This window comes from Dreissena polymorpha, chromosome 2, assembly GCF_020536995.1.
Source record: "Dreissena polymorpha isolate Duluth1 chromosome 2, UMN_Dpol_1.0, whole genome shotgun sequence".
NCBI lineage: Eukaryota > Metazoa > Mollusca > Bivalvia > Myida > Dreissenidae > Dreissena > Dreissena polymorpha.
This window is the reverse complement of record NC_068356.1, coordinates 116,390,611-116,405,921: the sequence shown is the minus strand read 5'-3', so window position 1 is coordinate 116,405,921 and position 15,311 is coordinate 116,390,611. Positions and strand designations below refer to the sequence as shown.

The 15,311-nt window shown below is 38.0% G+C and overlaps 1 protein-coding gene across 1 annotated transcript in view; it reads left to right on the top strand.

The window, feature by feature from the left end:
* The first annotated feature begins 5,865 nt into the window (after positions 1 to 5,865).
* Positions 5,866 to 15,311, top strand: part of LOC127870011 (uncharacterized) — a 30,201-nt gene continuing 20,755 nt past the window's right edge. The window contains exons 1-2 of the mRNA XM_052412674.1: positions 5,866 to 5,884; positions 7,860 to 8,025. Coding sequence (XP_052268634.1) covers positions 5,866 to 5,884; positions 7,860 to 8,025 — 185 coding nt within the window. The remainder of the gene's footprint in view (positions 5,885 to 7,859; positions 8,026 to 15,311) is intronic.

The window sequence follows — 15,311 nt, the reverse complement described above, 5'->3', positions numbered from 1 at the left end:
AATGGTTTTCAAAAAGGTCGTAGTACCACAGATCATATTCTGTCACTTAATACTAGTATTGATACAAGAAAGAAAAATAGATTGTCAATATACTGTGCATTTATCGATTTTAAGAAAGCATACGATTCTATTAATAGACATTTACTTTGGAAAAGATTGTATGATGTTGGTGTATGTGGCAAGATGTTATCTGCTGTTAAATCTTTATACTCATCTGTTATGTCATGTGTTAGAGTTAATTCTTTTAAAACAGAGTGGTTTGACGTCAAGTGTGGTTTACGTCAAGGGTATATATTATCTCCCCTGCTTTTTAATTTGTTCATCAATGATTTAACTATATACCTTAAATCCTTTGGCTTAGGTATTAATATTGATAACGAAAAGCTATGTATCTTGTTATACGCTGATGACATTGTAATTTTAACCGACACTGCTGATGAGCTACAAATATTGTAAATTGCTTTAAATGATTGGTGTTCTCTGAATGATATGACTGTTAATCCGTCCAAGAGAAATATTATTCACTTTCGCCCAAATGCTTTTCAACGTACGAATATAGTTTTTAAATGTGGTGAAAATGTATTACAACTAGTAGATAGATATACTTACTTAGGTGTTATTTTACATGAGCATCTTGATTATGATATTACCGTTAAAGCTGTTGCTCAGAGTGCTAGTCGTGCTTTGGGTCTCTTAATCGCAAAATGTAAAAGCTTGGGTGGCGTTCCATATAATGTTTATTCCAAATTATACGATTCTGTCGTTTGGCCTGTAATTAACTATAGCGCTCCTTTATGGGGCGCTCGGACTTATTCATGCATTAAGGCCTCGCATAACAGGGCGCAACGCTTTTTTCTAGGAGTCGGAAAATATTCACCAAATGATGTCATATCGGGTGACATGGGTTGGATTCCACCACAAGTACGGCAGTGGAAATCTATCACGCTTTATTGGTCACGTTTATCATATATGAACGCAACGAGGGTAAATAAGCGAATAGCACTCTGGGTAGCATCTAAGTCTTATCGTTTATGTAAAAATTGGGTATTTGCTATAAAACAGTTTCTAGATGTTAATAACTTGAATATGTCTAGCAGTATTTTGCAACCGATGTCGTCATTTTTTGTCGATGAAGTCATAGATATTGTTAAAAATAATTATATCTACCAGTGGTATGACAGAATAAATAGTAACACTGGTCCTTCTAGAAGAGGAGGTAATAAATTGCGTCTGTATAAGTGTGTTAAATCTGAATATGTCACTGAACAATACTGTAAATTAATTATGCCACCTAGACATAGATCTGCGTTTTGTAAGTTCCGGTGTGGGGTATCTCCCATCAGAATCGGAACCGGCAGGTATGAAGGTTTACCGATTCAGGAAAAAAATTGTCCATTTTGTAATAATGTTGAAGATGAGTACCATGTATTGTTCCACTGCCCAGTGTACTGTGATATCAGAGAAACTTTGTTTAAACGTGCTTCCGAAACAAATGTGTTGTTCTTAACACTAAATGATGTTGACAAATTTAACTATCTGTTTTTCAATTCTAATATCATACGAGCCTGTGCCAGATCCTGCTATCTCATGCTACAGAGGCGGGTATTTTTAATTTGTAAGTAATCTATTTTATTTATGTATATAATGTGATCATTGCTTTAGTTTTCCCCCGTTTTATTGCGTCTGAAGCAACTTTGCTAATCCGGTTCACGGTGATCTGATCAACGTGATATATGATTTCTTACACCCTTGTTTAACTAATGCGCGATAGTGCTTTTTTTCTATCTTTCAATATATTACCATTGTTTTAAGGCAGATCGTAATTAATTTGATTAGCAAAGTTTCTCCAGTTTTAAACCTTTTAACTTTTAATTTTTTTTATTTCATTTATTTGCGCAAAATGTTGAATTGATAAAAGTCGTAATGTATGTAATTTGTAAATATTAAGTGGAATTCTTAATTGTGATAGTCTCTTATAATTCCAATATGGAATGGCAATACACATTTGACAATGTGTAAATAATTGTAATATTATTACCATGAATGTATATTGATGAGACTTAAATAAAGATATACTACTATAATTCGCAACTAATTATCAAACATTAATCCGAAGTCAAAACTGCATACACCAATTAAAACCAGCTGCTTATTGAGCGTAATTTCGCACGTTTGTTGTCTGCGCGTTGAGTGTAATTTTTTTAAAGTCGTCAAAAGCCGACAATTACTTATTTGTGTAGTTGTGCATTCGTTAATCACAAACAAACGTGATATGTTAGGACTTAGTAAATGTTGTCAAATGAAATGCACCGTATATAAACTTTACGTTTTTAAGATAATATAATTACACAATGTATGATACAAAGATGTCGAAGCCGTTACTATTTTCCCAACCTTACGTCGAGAAATATGGAGAAGGGCCCGGTACAACCAGAAAGTAATAAAGGCCCGGTACAACCAGAAAGTAATAAAGAAAGTCAATAGTACACTTGGATTTCTCCTCAGGAACCAGGAAGGATAGGCAACTGGGATATGAAAAGTGCAGCATGTTTCTCCCTTGTTCGCCCGAATATGGAATATTGCAGCACTGTCAGAAGAACCAGATTCATGATTCAGAGAAGAGCAGCCAGGTACTAGTCGTCAAAAGCCGACAATTACTTATTTGTGTAGTTGTGCATTCGTTAATCACAAACAAACGTGATATGTTAGGACTTAGTAAATGTTGTCAAATGAAATGCACCGTATATAAACTTTACGTTTTTAAGATAATATAATTACACAATGTATGATACAAAGATGTCGAAGCCGTTACTATTTTCCCAACCTTACGTCGAGAAATATGGAGAAGGGCCCGGTACAACCAGAAAGTAATAAAGGCCCGGTACAACCAGAAAGTAATAAAGAAAGTCAATAGTACACTTGGATTTCTCCTCAGGAACCAGGAAGGATAGGCAACTGGGATATGAAAAGTGCAGCATGTTTCTCCCTTGTTCGCCCGAATATGGAATATTGCAGCACTGTCAGAAGAACCAGATTCATGATTCAGAGAAGAGCAGCCAGGTACTAGTATGTGACGAGCCGCTATCACAACATTAGCAGCGTGTCATCCATGCCTGACTACTCACGGTTGGACACCTAAGCGCCCCCCCCCCTCCCCCGGAGAGGTGCCTAAATATTGTCTTCTCCTTAAACAACACCCTGAGCAGATTGATCCTGCAGGCTTTGTCTATTCAGGGGATCATTTTTTCATGACCGAAGAAAAAATCCCTATTTTTGCTTATTTAAAAAGTTTTCGCGGCTGAACTATTTCATATTTTCCCCGTAGAAGCCCGTGAATTAGCATGCAATTAAATACAATCTTATGCAAGCTGGAAACAAAATAATAACTGATTTGTTTGTTTTTACCAATTACGGATCTCGGCGGTTCAATATTATAAACCCATCTGCGGCTTTCTTCAAATGTAACAAGTACTCAATAATTAAAGTGTTAGTGCTCATGTATTTTTGTACGGGGGTCACTTATCCGCCCCTTGAATTATTGTGAGGGGGGAAGATATCCGCCTACTTAATTCTGACAGGGGGGGGGGGCACTTCAGATTTGATGGGAGGGCACTTCTCCGCCCCTTTAAAATTCGGGGGCACCTCTCCGGGGGCGCCTCTCGGGATACCAAAGCCCAGCTGACAATGATCTATCAGATAACACATGACCTCATAAACATCATTGCAACAAAACAATATCCAGATATAGCCGATATCTGCATCAACATCGTACACACAGACACAGCTTCTTCGGAAGAATTATTAATACCTGGATTTTTTTACTAGACTCCGTTGCTGAATCCCCTAACTTGGTATTCTTCAAGCGGAAACTTGCAACGATACGTTTCTCACATTCGTCTTCGCCAGCTACAAAAAATCCAAAGAACCCCTCATGACGAGACCGGTCGATGTTCAAACCTCTTTGCGATCACCGTAGCCGAGTTATGGGACGAAAGAGGGACGAAACGTACCTGTGGACTCTTCTCTACTGTCCTTCTGTTGTTATTTTTACTAGCAAACTCGCCTCACTTTAATATTGTTTTTACTCTTTATCATATTCTCTCACTACCCGCCGTTTAATAGAAAAGTTTGACTGCAGCAGCGTTATACTGTGTAGATGTACCGGCAGATGTAGATAAATCCATGTATCTGAACTAGATTCGGGGTTTTATTTTTATTTCTAAATTGATGAATTTAAAGTATATTCTTCTGTAACGTACAGAGAACAGAAATAGATATAATTTTTAATATGGTATTTCGATTTATGGAGCATGAAGTCACTGTACTTATATTTCCCCATTCAACCACGTAGCAGAATACTTGCGACGTACACTGTCAAGAATATATTTCCTGGGCAACAATAATATAGGTCTAACATAAACCGGTATATTTCGGTACGCTATGGTTTGTCAACATCTAGCATTCTGCTAAACAGCCGAACGATGACTTTTTTATTATTCACTTCTTCTCGTGTTCTAAATTTATAGCACCGCTATGCCAAAGGTCCGGTTGTAAATAGGTTAATACAGTTAAGCATTTTTCATAAGCAGCCAATGAAGTCATTATTTTTTTGTTCTGGATGACTTCTTTCGTTAGTTGCAAAAATGATGCATATAACTTGTTACGTTAAACTCATTAAATTTTATGATTTGCATGTACGAATATGGACTAACTGGACATTGCAATGTAATAAACATATGTTATAATTTGCAAAAACCCACACATTAAAAAACAAGGCTTATATTTTCATAAATAGGCTAATATTCATGAACGTTAACAACACCGATCTCTATAGCGAAGTGCAGTTTATTAAAGCGTGTCGTTATGTTTGACTGTTTCTTCCGATACGTGTGTTATCCAAAGTCTTACCAAAGAAGTGCAATACACAACAATGACAGACGCAGACCACCGGTTAATTGCTGATTCATGTAGCCTGTATATCGCGAGTCTGACGCACCGTGTCCATGTCGACCGACAAAGCACTTTTCCCGCGAGATATGCTTTTCTCATTCGGATCGCACAAGCTACGGGAGTAATTGCGTATATAAGAAATGTGTCTTTAAATCATATTTCATTTTGACGTTTTATTTTTAATATTTATCCATGGATTATTTTAGGTACACAATCTCCGTTTTGATTGTTCAGTGGATTTTATTTCGCGAAGGTAACACGGTATTTTAGCTTTTTTATAATTTGCTTATATTTAAAATAAATCATACCAGCGCAAATTTAGCACGTCGACAACAGTGTGGGTAATTGGGCTGATGTTAAACATCAATTTTGTCAACACCATCGAGCTGAATTAACAACAAGTTATTATTTTCTAGGATTTTTATTTTAAAAAAATCTTGCTGCAAGCATCAACGTTGTTATAGATAATTCTCCTTTTTTTGAAAACATTTTGCAAATCCGCAGTAAAATATACTGGTAAACAACTGGGTATGTTTTTACTTTTGAACTAGTGTTGCTCTTTATTCCGCGATTTAACCATGGATAGTTTAGTCAATTATCATTCGAGTCTTGAAGTATCTAAGGTCGGTCGATTATCATTTGACGGACTTGGTCGTTTAAATATATTGATAACATATTCAATGGTCATGTATATTGTAACAAAATTGAAGGCTGTATTGTACATATGTTGTTGTATTTTATTAGAGGAATAGTTTTTTTATTGTGTATAATGAATTAAAAATAGGAATTAATGAAAAAATATATACTGTTGAATTATCAACTCGCCTATCCTTCATACTTTAGAATACCGAAGCGTTCCATTCCTAAATCAAAATATGCATTCGTGGTTAAACAATACTGTTTGTGTCAACCAATATGACATGTCGCTGCATTGGTATTGCATATGTGCAGATAATTTATAACGTGCTAGTAATTCGCACATACTCTTTAACAAAATGAACACATGTTACTGCACGGTGCCGCTTTCAAGCGAAGTGGAATTTTCACAGACGGTTGTCATCTATGACCAGAATAAAGTTGCTTCGGAAGAGGATTCAAGGACCGAATAGGAATTATTAAGCATAGGTTACATACACTGATATGTTACATGGAATTTCCATTATTGTTTTAATGGCGAACAATAAATGTACATGCAACAAAAAATTACATCAACTATATATTGAATACGTGTAAAATAATAAAATAGTATTACATATTAATCCTAATATTAATCCTAACAAACTTTCTAAGATTACTATGACAAATCGTGCTTTCCTTGAACACTTAACTTATTTACCCAATGGCGATACAAATAACTTTGTATGCAATACATAAATATATACATATATATGAAAATAGTTTGCGTACACAAGTGAACGTCGCGAACGCTTAACATGTCATGGCGAAAGGCGACATTCATGTGTTTGTGCAAAAGCTATAATATTTTCAGGAATTATCAAGGCACGCGAGGACATGTAAACATAATTACACAAGGCGTTTATGGAGTTATAATGAATTGCCAACTCATTTAGACAATTAATGTATTCGAGTGCATTGACTAAGCGTGTTGACGTATAAGTATGTTAGATCGCAACAAATTGATCAGTTTTTCAACGGATTTTGGCCCCAAACATGAGCGAGATAACATTAAAGATATTTCTGCTCAGTTTCGAAATAATCAAATATATTAAAGCGCATAATAATGTCTTAGAAAACCTACCATTAACTTGTGCCAGTGCGTTGTTTCTACTCTATCATATGGAAGACAAAATATGCACAGAATATACAGTTTTAGAATCAGTTCTTCTGTCATTATGTCAGTATGTTGAGGTTAAAAGTACGATTGTTTGTTCTTTCAACATATATATATTTATTTATTTCAAAATATGACACACCACAACGTTTGATACCAAAAGTCATAATGAGAGATAATTCCCTAAGATATTATAGAAAATCCATTTTTTTAAATACATGAACAATAACGCTGCCCGTTAAAAGATTTGCTTTAACGATCCTTATTTCGTAGTTCTATGCAGCGAAGCGCATTAGTTTCTATCGCGATTAAATTGTCAACTAAACAAGTCTGGTTGAAACATAGCAATCGACTTCGACGGGCAATTAAATATATACTTGCTATGAATAGTAAATTAGGATTTTTTTGAAAAATGTTTTCTAATTAAGCCGATTCCTCCGGGGATTCACCGATACGTAAATCCCAATAATACTGGACTTGTTTTAAGGTGTCACCAATAAAAATGGATAAGGCTTACGGCATACTCATATAATGAACAATAAATATTTAAAACCCGGCTCTTTACGTCAATTATTTTTATTAATGACTTCTGAATACCTATCATTTAAAATGTCTCACGACATGTCTCTGAACACCAATAATTATTCAAGCAAATTAATTAGTTGTTCGACAAACCGGTAATAGCGTTGGGTGTGCGAGCGAAACAAAACGATGTTGATTCCGATTTCGATAAAATCAAAGGCGAACGGAAAGCGCAGAATGAGGCGCGAAAAGTTGTTAATGTCCTGTAGCCAGCCCGAACGACCCTAACTTATTGCGCAGACTCTTATTTGTTTGTGTGTTGTTTTTTAACGTTTTCCATGTTGAGTTTTCGCTCAGTTTTTGCTTAAGTCAATAAAATAACTTAAACGTTTGCGTTAATTTTTGCTACATTTGATAATTCGCCACATTATTTTTAAATTTCCTAAAATTAGCCACCAAAAAGAATGTTTTATAGAGACTATGTTTGTGTCTGCATTAGCTCAGTAGCGCAATACTGCTGGTGGAAGGGGTCCAAGCGACACATTAAAGCTTTCTTTTTTAGGTTAAAATTAAAATGTGAGTCATGACATTCCAGGTATATCCATCTGTTCGTTTCCGGACGCGTGGACGGGCACGTGGTACAGCAGTAGACGCGGCGAGCTGGTGATCAACTCCACCCACCTGGGACCTATCTACACCACCCAAACCAAAAGTGTCAAGTACGAGTGCTTCATCACTAATGGCAACGTCCTCGTCATCAAGTAAGTCGCCTTAAACATGTATATATACACGTGTATACTTGGTCTGGCTCTTTTCGCGTTCTTCTATTTCCCAATACCACGTACAATTAAAAGACATTCCAAAAAAACAGGACGTAACTACGAGATAAATATGCACCAACGATGGATGAGTCTCTTTTCCATGGAATAGATGTTAGTTTCATAAAACCAGAATTAACAATTTTACGAATTTTGCAACAAAAATGTTCCGCTACTTTAATTTAATGGCTAACGAATGAATTTCCATTCGTTAAAGTTAGTTCATCGGCAAGTTTGCATGACATACTAAATCAGATTAAAGGTGACATATTTTATTTGAACGATATAAATCTCACTTGATTCAAGGCACAGGCAGCAGTATCATAAATTTGCCCCCCCCCCCCCCGAGACCCCCCCCCCCCCCGAGACCCCCCCCCCCCCCGAGACCCCCCCCCCCGAGCTTACCCCAGGGGTTTCAGATTGTTAAATGTACACCTATTGTGTATGGTTTGACTTTTCAACAACGAATATTGACAAAAATACAGAGTTTGACAAAATAACCCTCGTAAAGGTATTATATATAACAGAAACGACAAACGCTCGTGCGGATACGCAAATGTAACAAAGTTAAACAAGAGCACCGCTCGGCTGCGGTTGCAGTTGTGAATAAACGAAAGCTTGTCAGTTTTTTGTTTAGATGTCACAGTGCCCTTGACCTTTGACCTAGTGACCCAAAAATGGGTGTGGCGTGTAGAACTCATCAAGGTGCAGCTACATATCGTCGCTGTCGTTCTCAAACCTCGTAGCTTCAAAATGCCAACTTTTCAGGAGAAAGAAAAAACCGTCTCATTTTTTTATAGGAAACCTCGTAGTTGCAAATAAAAAATTTTTATAAAAACGTTTTTGTCAAATTTGTCCAAACGAAACGACGTACCTATAGGTGAAATGGCGTCGCTACGACTTTTCGCCGGGAAAAAAGCCAACAATCACTCTACAACATTTCGTCACGTGGCTTTTTCAAGGGCTCTGATTGGCGTAGAGCTACGAGATATAGCACAAAACACGCGCCAGACTTCATATATTCGGAAAAGACGAAACAAATATTTTGAACATTTTGGAGCTACGAAGTTTGTGAACGACAGCGACGAATATGAAGTTTCAAAGTTGTAGGTTGAAGCTCTTTGATTTGAGCTACAATGTTCAAAACCTTAACAAAATGTTAAGGTTTTAGCACGACGCGGACGGCGGACGGCGGTCGACGAGCTGGCTATGACAATACATCGGGTTTTCTCCGAAAACAGCCGAGCTAAAAATCAGGATTTTTTAAACATATGAAAACACTTAACAAGTCTATATGGCGATTGCCTGTTGGAAGCATCCGGGCGTTCATGCAAGGTAAACTATGATGGTTCTTTAGTACACCTTTCCATGAAAACTGTTCAGAAAATCTTAATCTCCAGTTCCATATACTGAGTAAGCCCGGATGAACACGGCAGGCCCGGATCATGAACCGGGACGGTCCGTGGAGTTTTGAGCCTTTTTGAGGATTGACGGTCTTCCCAAGAACCCCCCCCCCCCCCCGGTGACAACATGACCTCCATACGGACCCACACGGACAGTCCCGACAGCAACACGCACACAAGACGGCGCCAACACGGACCGTCCCGGACCAACACGGCAGAAATACGGATAGCTCCGGATAAACACAGGCCAACACGTTTTCTACATTAACCAAACCTCCACGAAAACGACACGAATAATCACGGATAATCACGGAAGCGATACGGACCAAACAAGATATTTTCCCAGGACCAAAAAAAAATAAAATATAAAAGGTTAATTTTCGTTGACCCGGACAAACACGACGATTTCATCAATTTTCAATAAGATTACGTAACGTGCTGTAAAGTGGGTCTGTTCCAAAACGATAGTTCCGAGCATCATCCGCTACCGATAAAGAACTGAAGAAACAAAAAGAAACAAACTCGAGGTCCCGATCAAGATAACCATCAGCTTCACAATTAGATCTACAAGCATCAGCACCACCCACGAAAACTGACGCTAAAAGAAAAAGAAGATGTCCTTGTCTTTTCAAATTAAAAGGAGTTCGACATTACCGTTTGGCTCAAGGAAAACCGTATGTTGTGCACGAAGAGCAAGAACAAAACGGGCCTCTGGAATACAAAAGCAGCACAGGTTAATCTGGAGCCCGGGTCTATGTTGAAGACCTGGTACGAGAGTGTCAGGACTGTTAGACAAGAAGAGAGGCTTGGAAACAAAATACATGGCTGAACTTCCTACTGCAGAACCTTGTGATTTCGGGGTCTCATAGCGTGATGGATTGGCACATACGTATGAAGTGTGAGCATAAATTTATATTACTGATGTGATTTGTAAAATGGGTGTGGTGTAAACTAAGTGATATATGGTTAGTTGACACGTCAGTTGTGTATTATAAAGGTCTCATGCCGGAACTAACTGATGACGCTTGCTTTATAGTTTAATAGAAGTTATAAGTTATAAGTTTTATCACTGACATGAAAAGCTTGAAATAAAGCATAAAATCACATGGAATGGAATGGAAGTATCAATATAAACATAATAGATGGTTAGTGTTGTTATTGGGAATTGTTAATCGAACTCGGATTACCGGATAAATTCCAACGCCGTACACGGTAAACATTATTCCTTTACAGCACACTAACTACCTATTCTCTATATAAGTAATACTATATAATTACAAACGTGTTTCACTGAAATTTGTTTTCGGACTGTAAATGACGCACACGGACAACAATGGCACAAAAATGACTGTCTACTCTATACGGCAGTTGCACGGACCATTCCGGATCATGCCGGATGCTGCCATCGTAACGAATCAACACGGCAGATTTGAACTTCCCAAAACGGCCTCCCGGACGCCGGAGCCTGAATGATATTCCCGGACGTTCAAGGACCAACAAGGACCAACACGGCGGCTACATGGTTCCAGTTCTGGATCGTGCCGGATTTGATCCGCGTTGATCCGGCATCTATATGGGACTGGAACTTTATTTATGACCTTAAAATACACATACAACAAACCGTGGCCCGTATTCACCAAGCAATTCTTAGACTTACGTCGAAGAAAAAAGGATATTCTTTAAATTGGAAAATTCAAGAATTCCTTTAGATTGATTCAAACTTGACATTAACCTCCCCTATCTTCATCATTCAACATTCAGAACATTTTGTTAATGACATAATCACTAGTGGTAGCCTGTATATATTTAAAGGCTGGGTGTATTGTTCTTGGTTCTAATTCTATTCTTTATTCTTGAGTCTAAGAATGGGTCAGTGTATGCGGGTCCGTGTTAATCGTAAACAATTTTGCACTTGCGAATAAAGTCATCAATAACCTTTATATTATTGATAATGCATCTTCAGAATTTATACCGAGGTTCAATATATACATCAGTTATCATCCTGCGCGTAAGGATAAAGTCTAATATATATGGTAAATGTCAAACCTTTCAACATTTCGGACGAAAACATAGAACAATCAGACGTAGCATGCCGTTTTGAACACCAGTTTATATTTGTATCACTAACGCCCCATCAGTTTACTTGCGAACGATCTATCCCCTGTTCATCACCGCTAAAAAAGCCAGCGTAGAAGCGTTTTTTTTTCATGATTTCTTAAAAATGGGGAGGTAGATGTATGGTTAACAGAAAACCAGATTACTGCCCTATGTGTAACATACCAGGCTTGCCCCCTAAAAAATCGGCTTGCAAACCTCACCACTCTGATTCTAAGCCTCATCTGATACACAAACATAGGGCAGTAACCTGATATTCGCCATATAAACGTAGTATACATCCCGTGACGTCACTACATTATTGCCATCGGCATGCGTACGCACACTTATCCATCATCATAAACTCAGATATACTACGCGTAAGAATTACATTCTTTCTTAATCAGCATAATGTCTTTGCCTTTTTAAGTCATGTTTTAAAGCGATACTGCTAAAATCACCCCATTATTTTACCTCCTTTGCATACACCAAAATATATTTTAATTCAAAAAGGCCTTTAAACAATTATTGAACTGGATTTACTTACCCTACCGAAATCCATCGAAATATATCGGCAACTTTTCCTAGCACATCGAACTTCTCACAGCATATCGGGTTTCCGGGGGTAAATATTTTATAGAGTTTAGTTTCTCGAAACAGTCCTTTACAGGGACCTTTTTACGTTTTGGTTAACTGACAAAAATGTTTCAGATTCGCAAATTTTCGCTGTAGTTATGATATTTGTGAGGAAATAGTAAAACTGAACTGTTAGGATTTTGGCGCGTCGTCGCACACACTACGTCGCCGCAATCGTTAACGTTTTATTTGACGTCATATTTATATACTTGTTATTGTACGTTAGTTTTTGAAAAGTCAGATAAAGGTACGAACCTACACAACGCGTAGATTTCTATTACGATCGCTGAACATTTACCATGCTCAAAAATCCCATTATAGGCATCTTTTGACGATTTAAAAACCTTAAAATTATAAAGCGTTGCATTTTGAAACGATTGTATAATTTGGAAAGTTCTGTTGTTATATTTTGTGACTCTACGAGAGTTGCTTATATTAAGCGAAAAATACATTACTCATTGTTATGAGTAAATTTATTATTCTCTATTCTCAAAATACTATTAAATACTATTAAATACTCATCATCATAATCAACCAAATCATCATCCTTTCAACATCATTATCATACAAACAATAACCCAAAGACAAATAGGAGTGAGTGCTTGTATTTGACAGGACTTTCGACATATAAATGCAAAAAACTATTCTTCTGACGCCCGTATGTGCTCCATGTGCAACGGAAATCGACCTCAAGGGCATCGCTCAGTTGATGAGTCTCGAGACGACTGTAAACGGTGTAACACCCTTGGTCAGATGTGTAAAGAACTGTCCTCGGGCCTTGCCTATTTCTTCTGTACACCAATGACATCTCTGACAACATCTCTTCAACCATACGTCTCTTCGCGGATGATTGCGTTCTTTATCGCCCGATTAACTCTAACTCTGATCAGCAACTTCTACAACAGGACCTCGACACTCTCATACATTGGAGCAAATCTTGGCAGACGGAGTTTAATGTTAAAAAATGCGCCATAAGGAATATCTCCAACTCCACTAAGAAAAGACCTTATAGCTATACTATGAATGACGAAACCCTCGAAACTGTTTAACATCACCCTTACTTAGGAGGCGAACTTTGTGATAATCTGAAATTCAACACTCATATCGATATTATGACCAAGAAAGCTTCACAAACTCTGGGATTCATCAAACGCAACTTGAATAAATGTCCACAACCAGTAAAAGAAAGGGCATATGTGACTCTTGTTCGACCTAAATTAGAATACTCGGCACCAATATAGAATCCACAACAACAAACACAGATTAAACAGATTGAACAAATACAACGCAACGCTGCAAGATTTGTCGCCAATAAACCTTTTAATCCACACCAGTCAGACAGTGTCACATCCATTCTTTCACCTCTCCAGTGGCCGTCTCTCCAACAACGCCGGCAGTACTTTGATTTAGTCCTCCTCTTCAGAGTCATTAATGGTCTTATCGCTGTTCCTGTCACATACATCCCAACCCCAGCATTTATTAGACCTACCAGACAACGCAACAGCCTGAAGCTTCTACAACCACATTGCAGAGTGAACGTCTACCAGCACTCCTTTTTCCCAAGAACAATACCATCCTGGAACCTTCTACCTACCTCAGTCGTTACAGCCCCTAGCCTGGACGCGTTCAAGTCAGCAGTCCAGTGTATCCAACACAGCGCCTAGAACATGAGACATCTTTTTGTACAGTGTATTATACAAGTTGGCTTTAGAGCCATTTTATCCGTGCTTGATGCATTCACGCACTCTACCATGTACAGATTTTAACCCTCTTCAGTAGATGTCCACCGTGGCGTTGAAGAGTATCCCATTGAAGTTGAAGTTGAACTGAAACGATACTTTTTAAATTATGTAGGGCATGTCATTATGAATGCTTAACATGCACGTGTGTGGCATGACGGCAAGTATATACCTAAAATCAAGAGCTACGGTTTGAATAAACTGATCCCCGCCGATGCCCAAAGTGCACAAAGGACGCCCCCAACGCCCATCAATCACGTTAAGTTGCTTAAATATGATAAATTACAAATGTGAAGCATTAATTTGTACGGTGGCATAGATACGGTGGCATAGAGGTGGCATTCACTTCTCTTTTTTTAATTTGCTCTCCTCTTTTTTCTATCTCGTGGCGCTCTTTTTTTAATTTGCTCTCCTCTTTTTTCTATCTCGTGGCCACGAGTTAGCTATGTCGTGGCCACGAGATACAAAAAAGAGGAGTGCAAAACTAAATAAAAGCGGAGTGCAATTAAAAAAAAGAGCGCTGCAGTAAAAAGAGGCAGAGTGCATATAACAAAAGAGGAGAGAATTTTCGCTATCTCGAGATCCCGAGTTAGTCAGCCAATCAAATTTTGCGTAACATGTGTAAATATTCTGTACGCATATATATAGCTGGTCAAAGCAGGCAAGACTATGATATAACATAACATACTACTATTAGTACTACTATTACTACTACAACTGCTGCTGCTGCTGTTGTTGTTGTTGTTGCTGCTGTCACTACTACTACTACTACTACTACTACTACTACTACTACTACTACTACTACTACTACTACTACTTCTACTACTACTACTACTACTACTTCTACTACTACTACTACTACCACTACTACTACTACTACTACTACTACTACTACTACTACTACTACTACTACTACTACTACTACTACTACTACTACAACTACTTCTACTTCTACTACTACTACTTCTTCTACTACTACTACTACTACTACTACTACTACTACCACTACTACTACTACTATTACTACTATCGCTACTGCTGTTACTGCTCCTCCTCCTTCTCCCCCTCCTACTATTACTACTGCTACTGCTACTGTTGCTAGTAGTAGTAGTAGTAGTAGTAGTAGTAGTAGTAGTAGTAGTAGTAGTAGTAGTAGTAGTAGTAGAAGTAGTAGTAGTAGTAGTAGTAGTAGTAGTAGTAGTAGTAGTAGTAGTAGTAGTAGTAGTAATAGTAGTCGTAGAAGTCGTAGTCGACGTCCGTCGGTCGTCCGTCGGTCGTCCGTCGGTCGTCCATCGTCCATCCTCCGGTCGTGGTCCGTCAGTCGTCCATCCGGCGTCGTCCGTCGGTCGTCCATAGT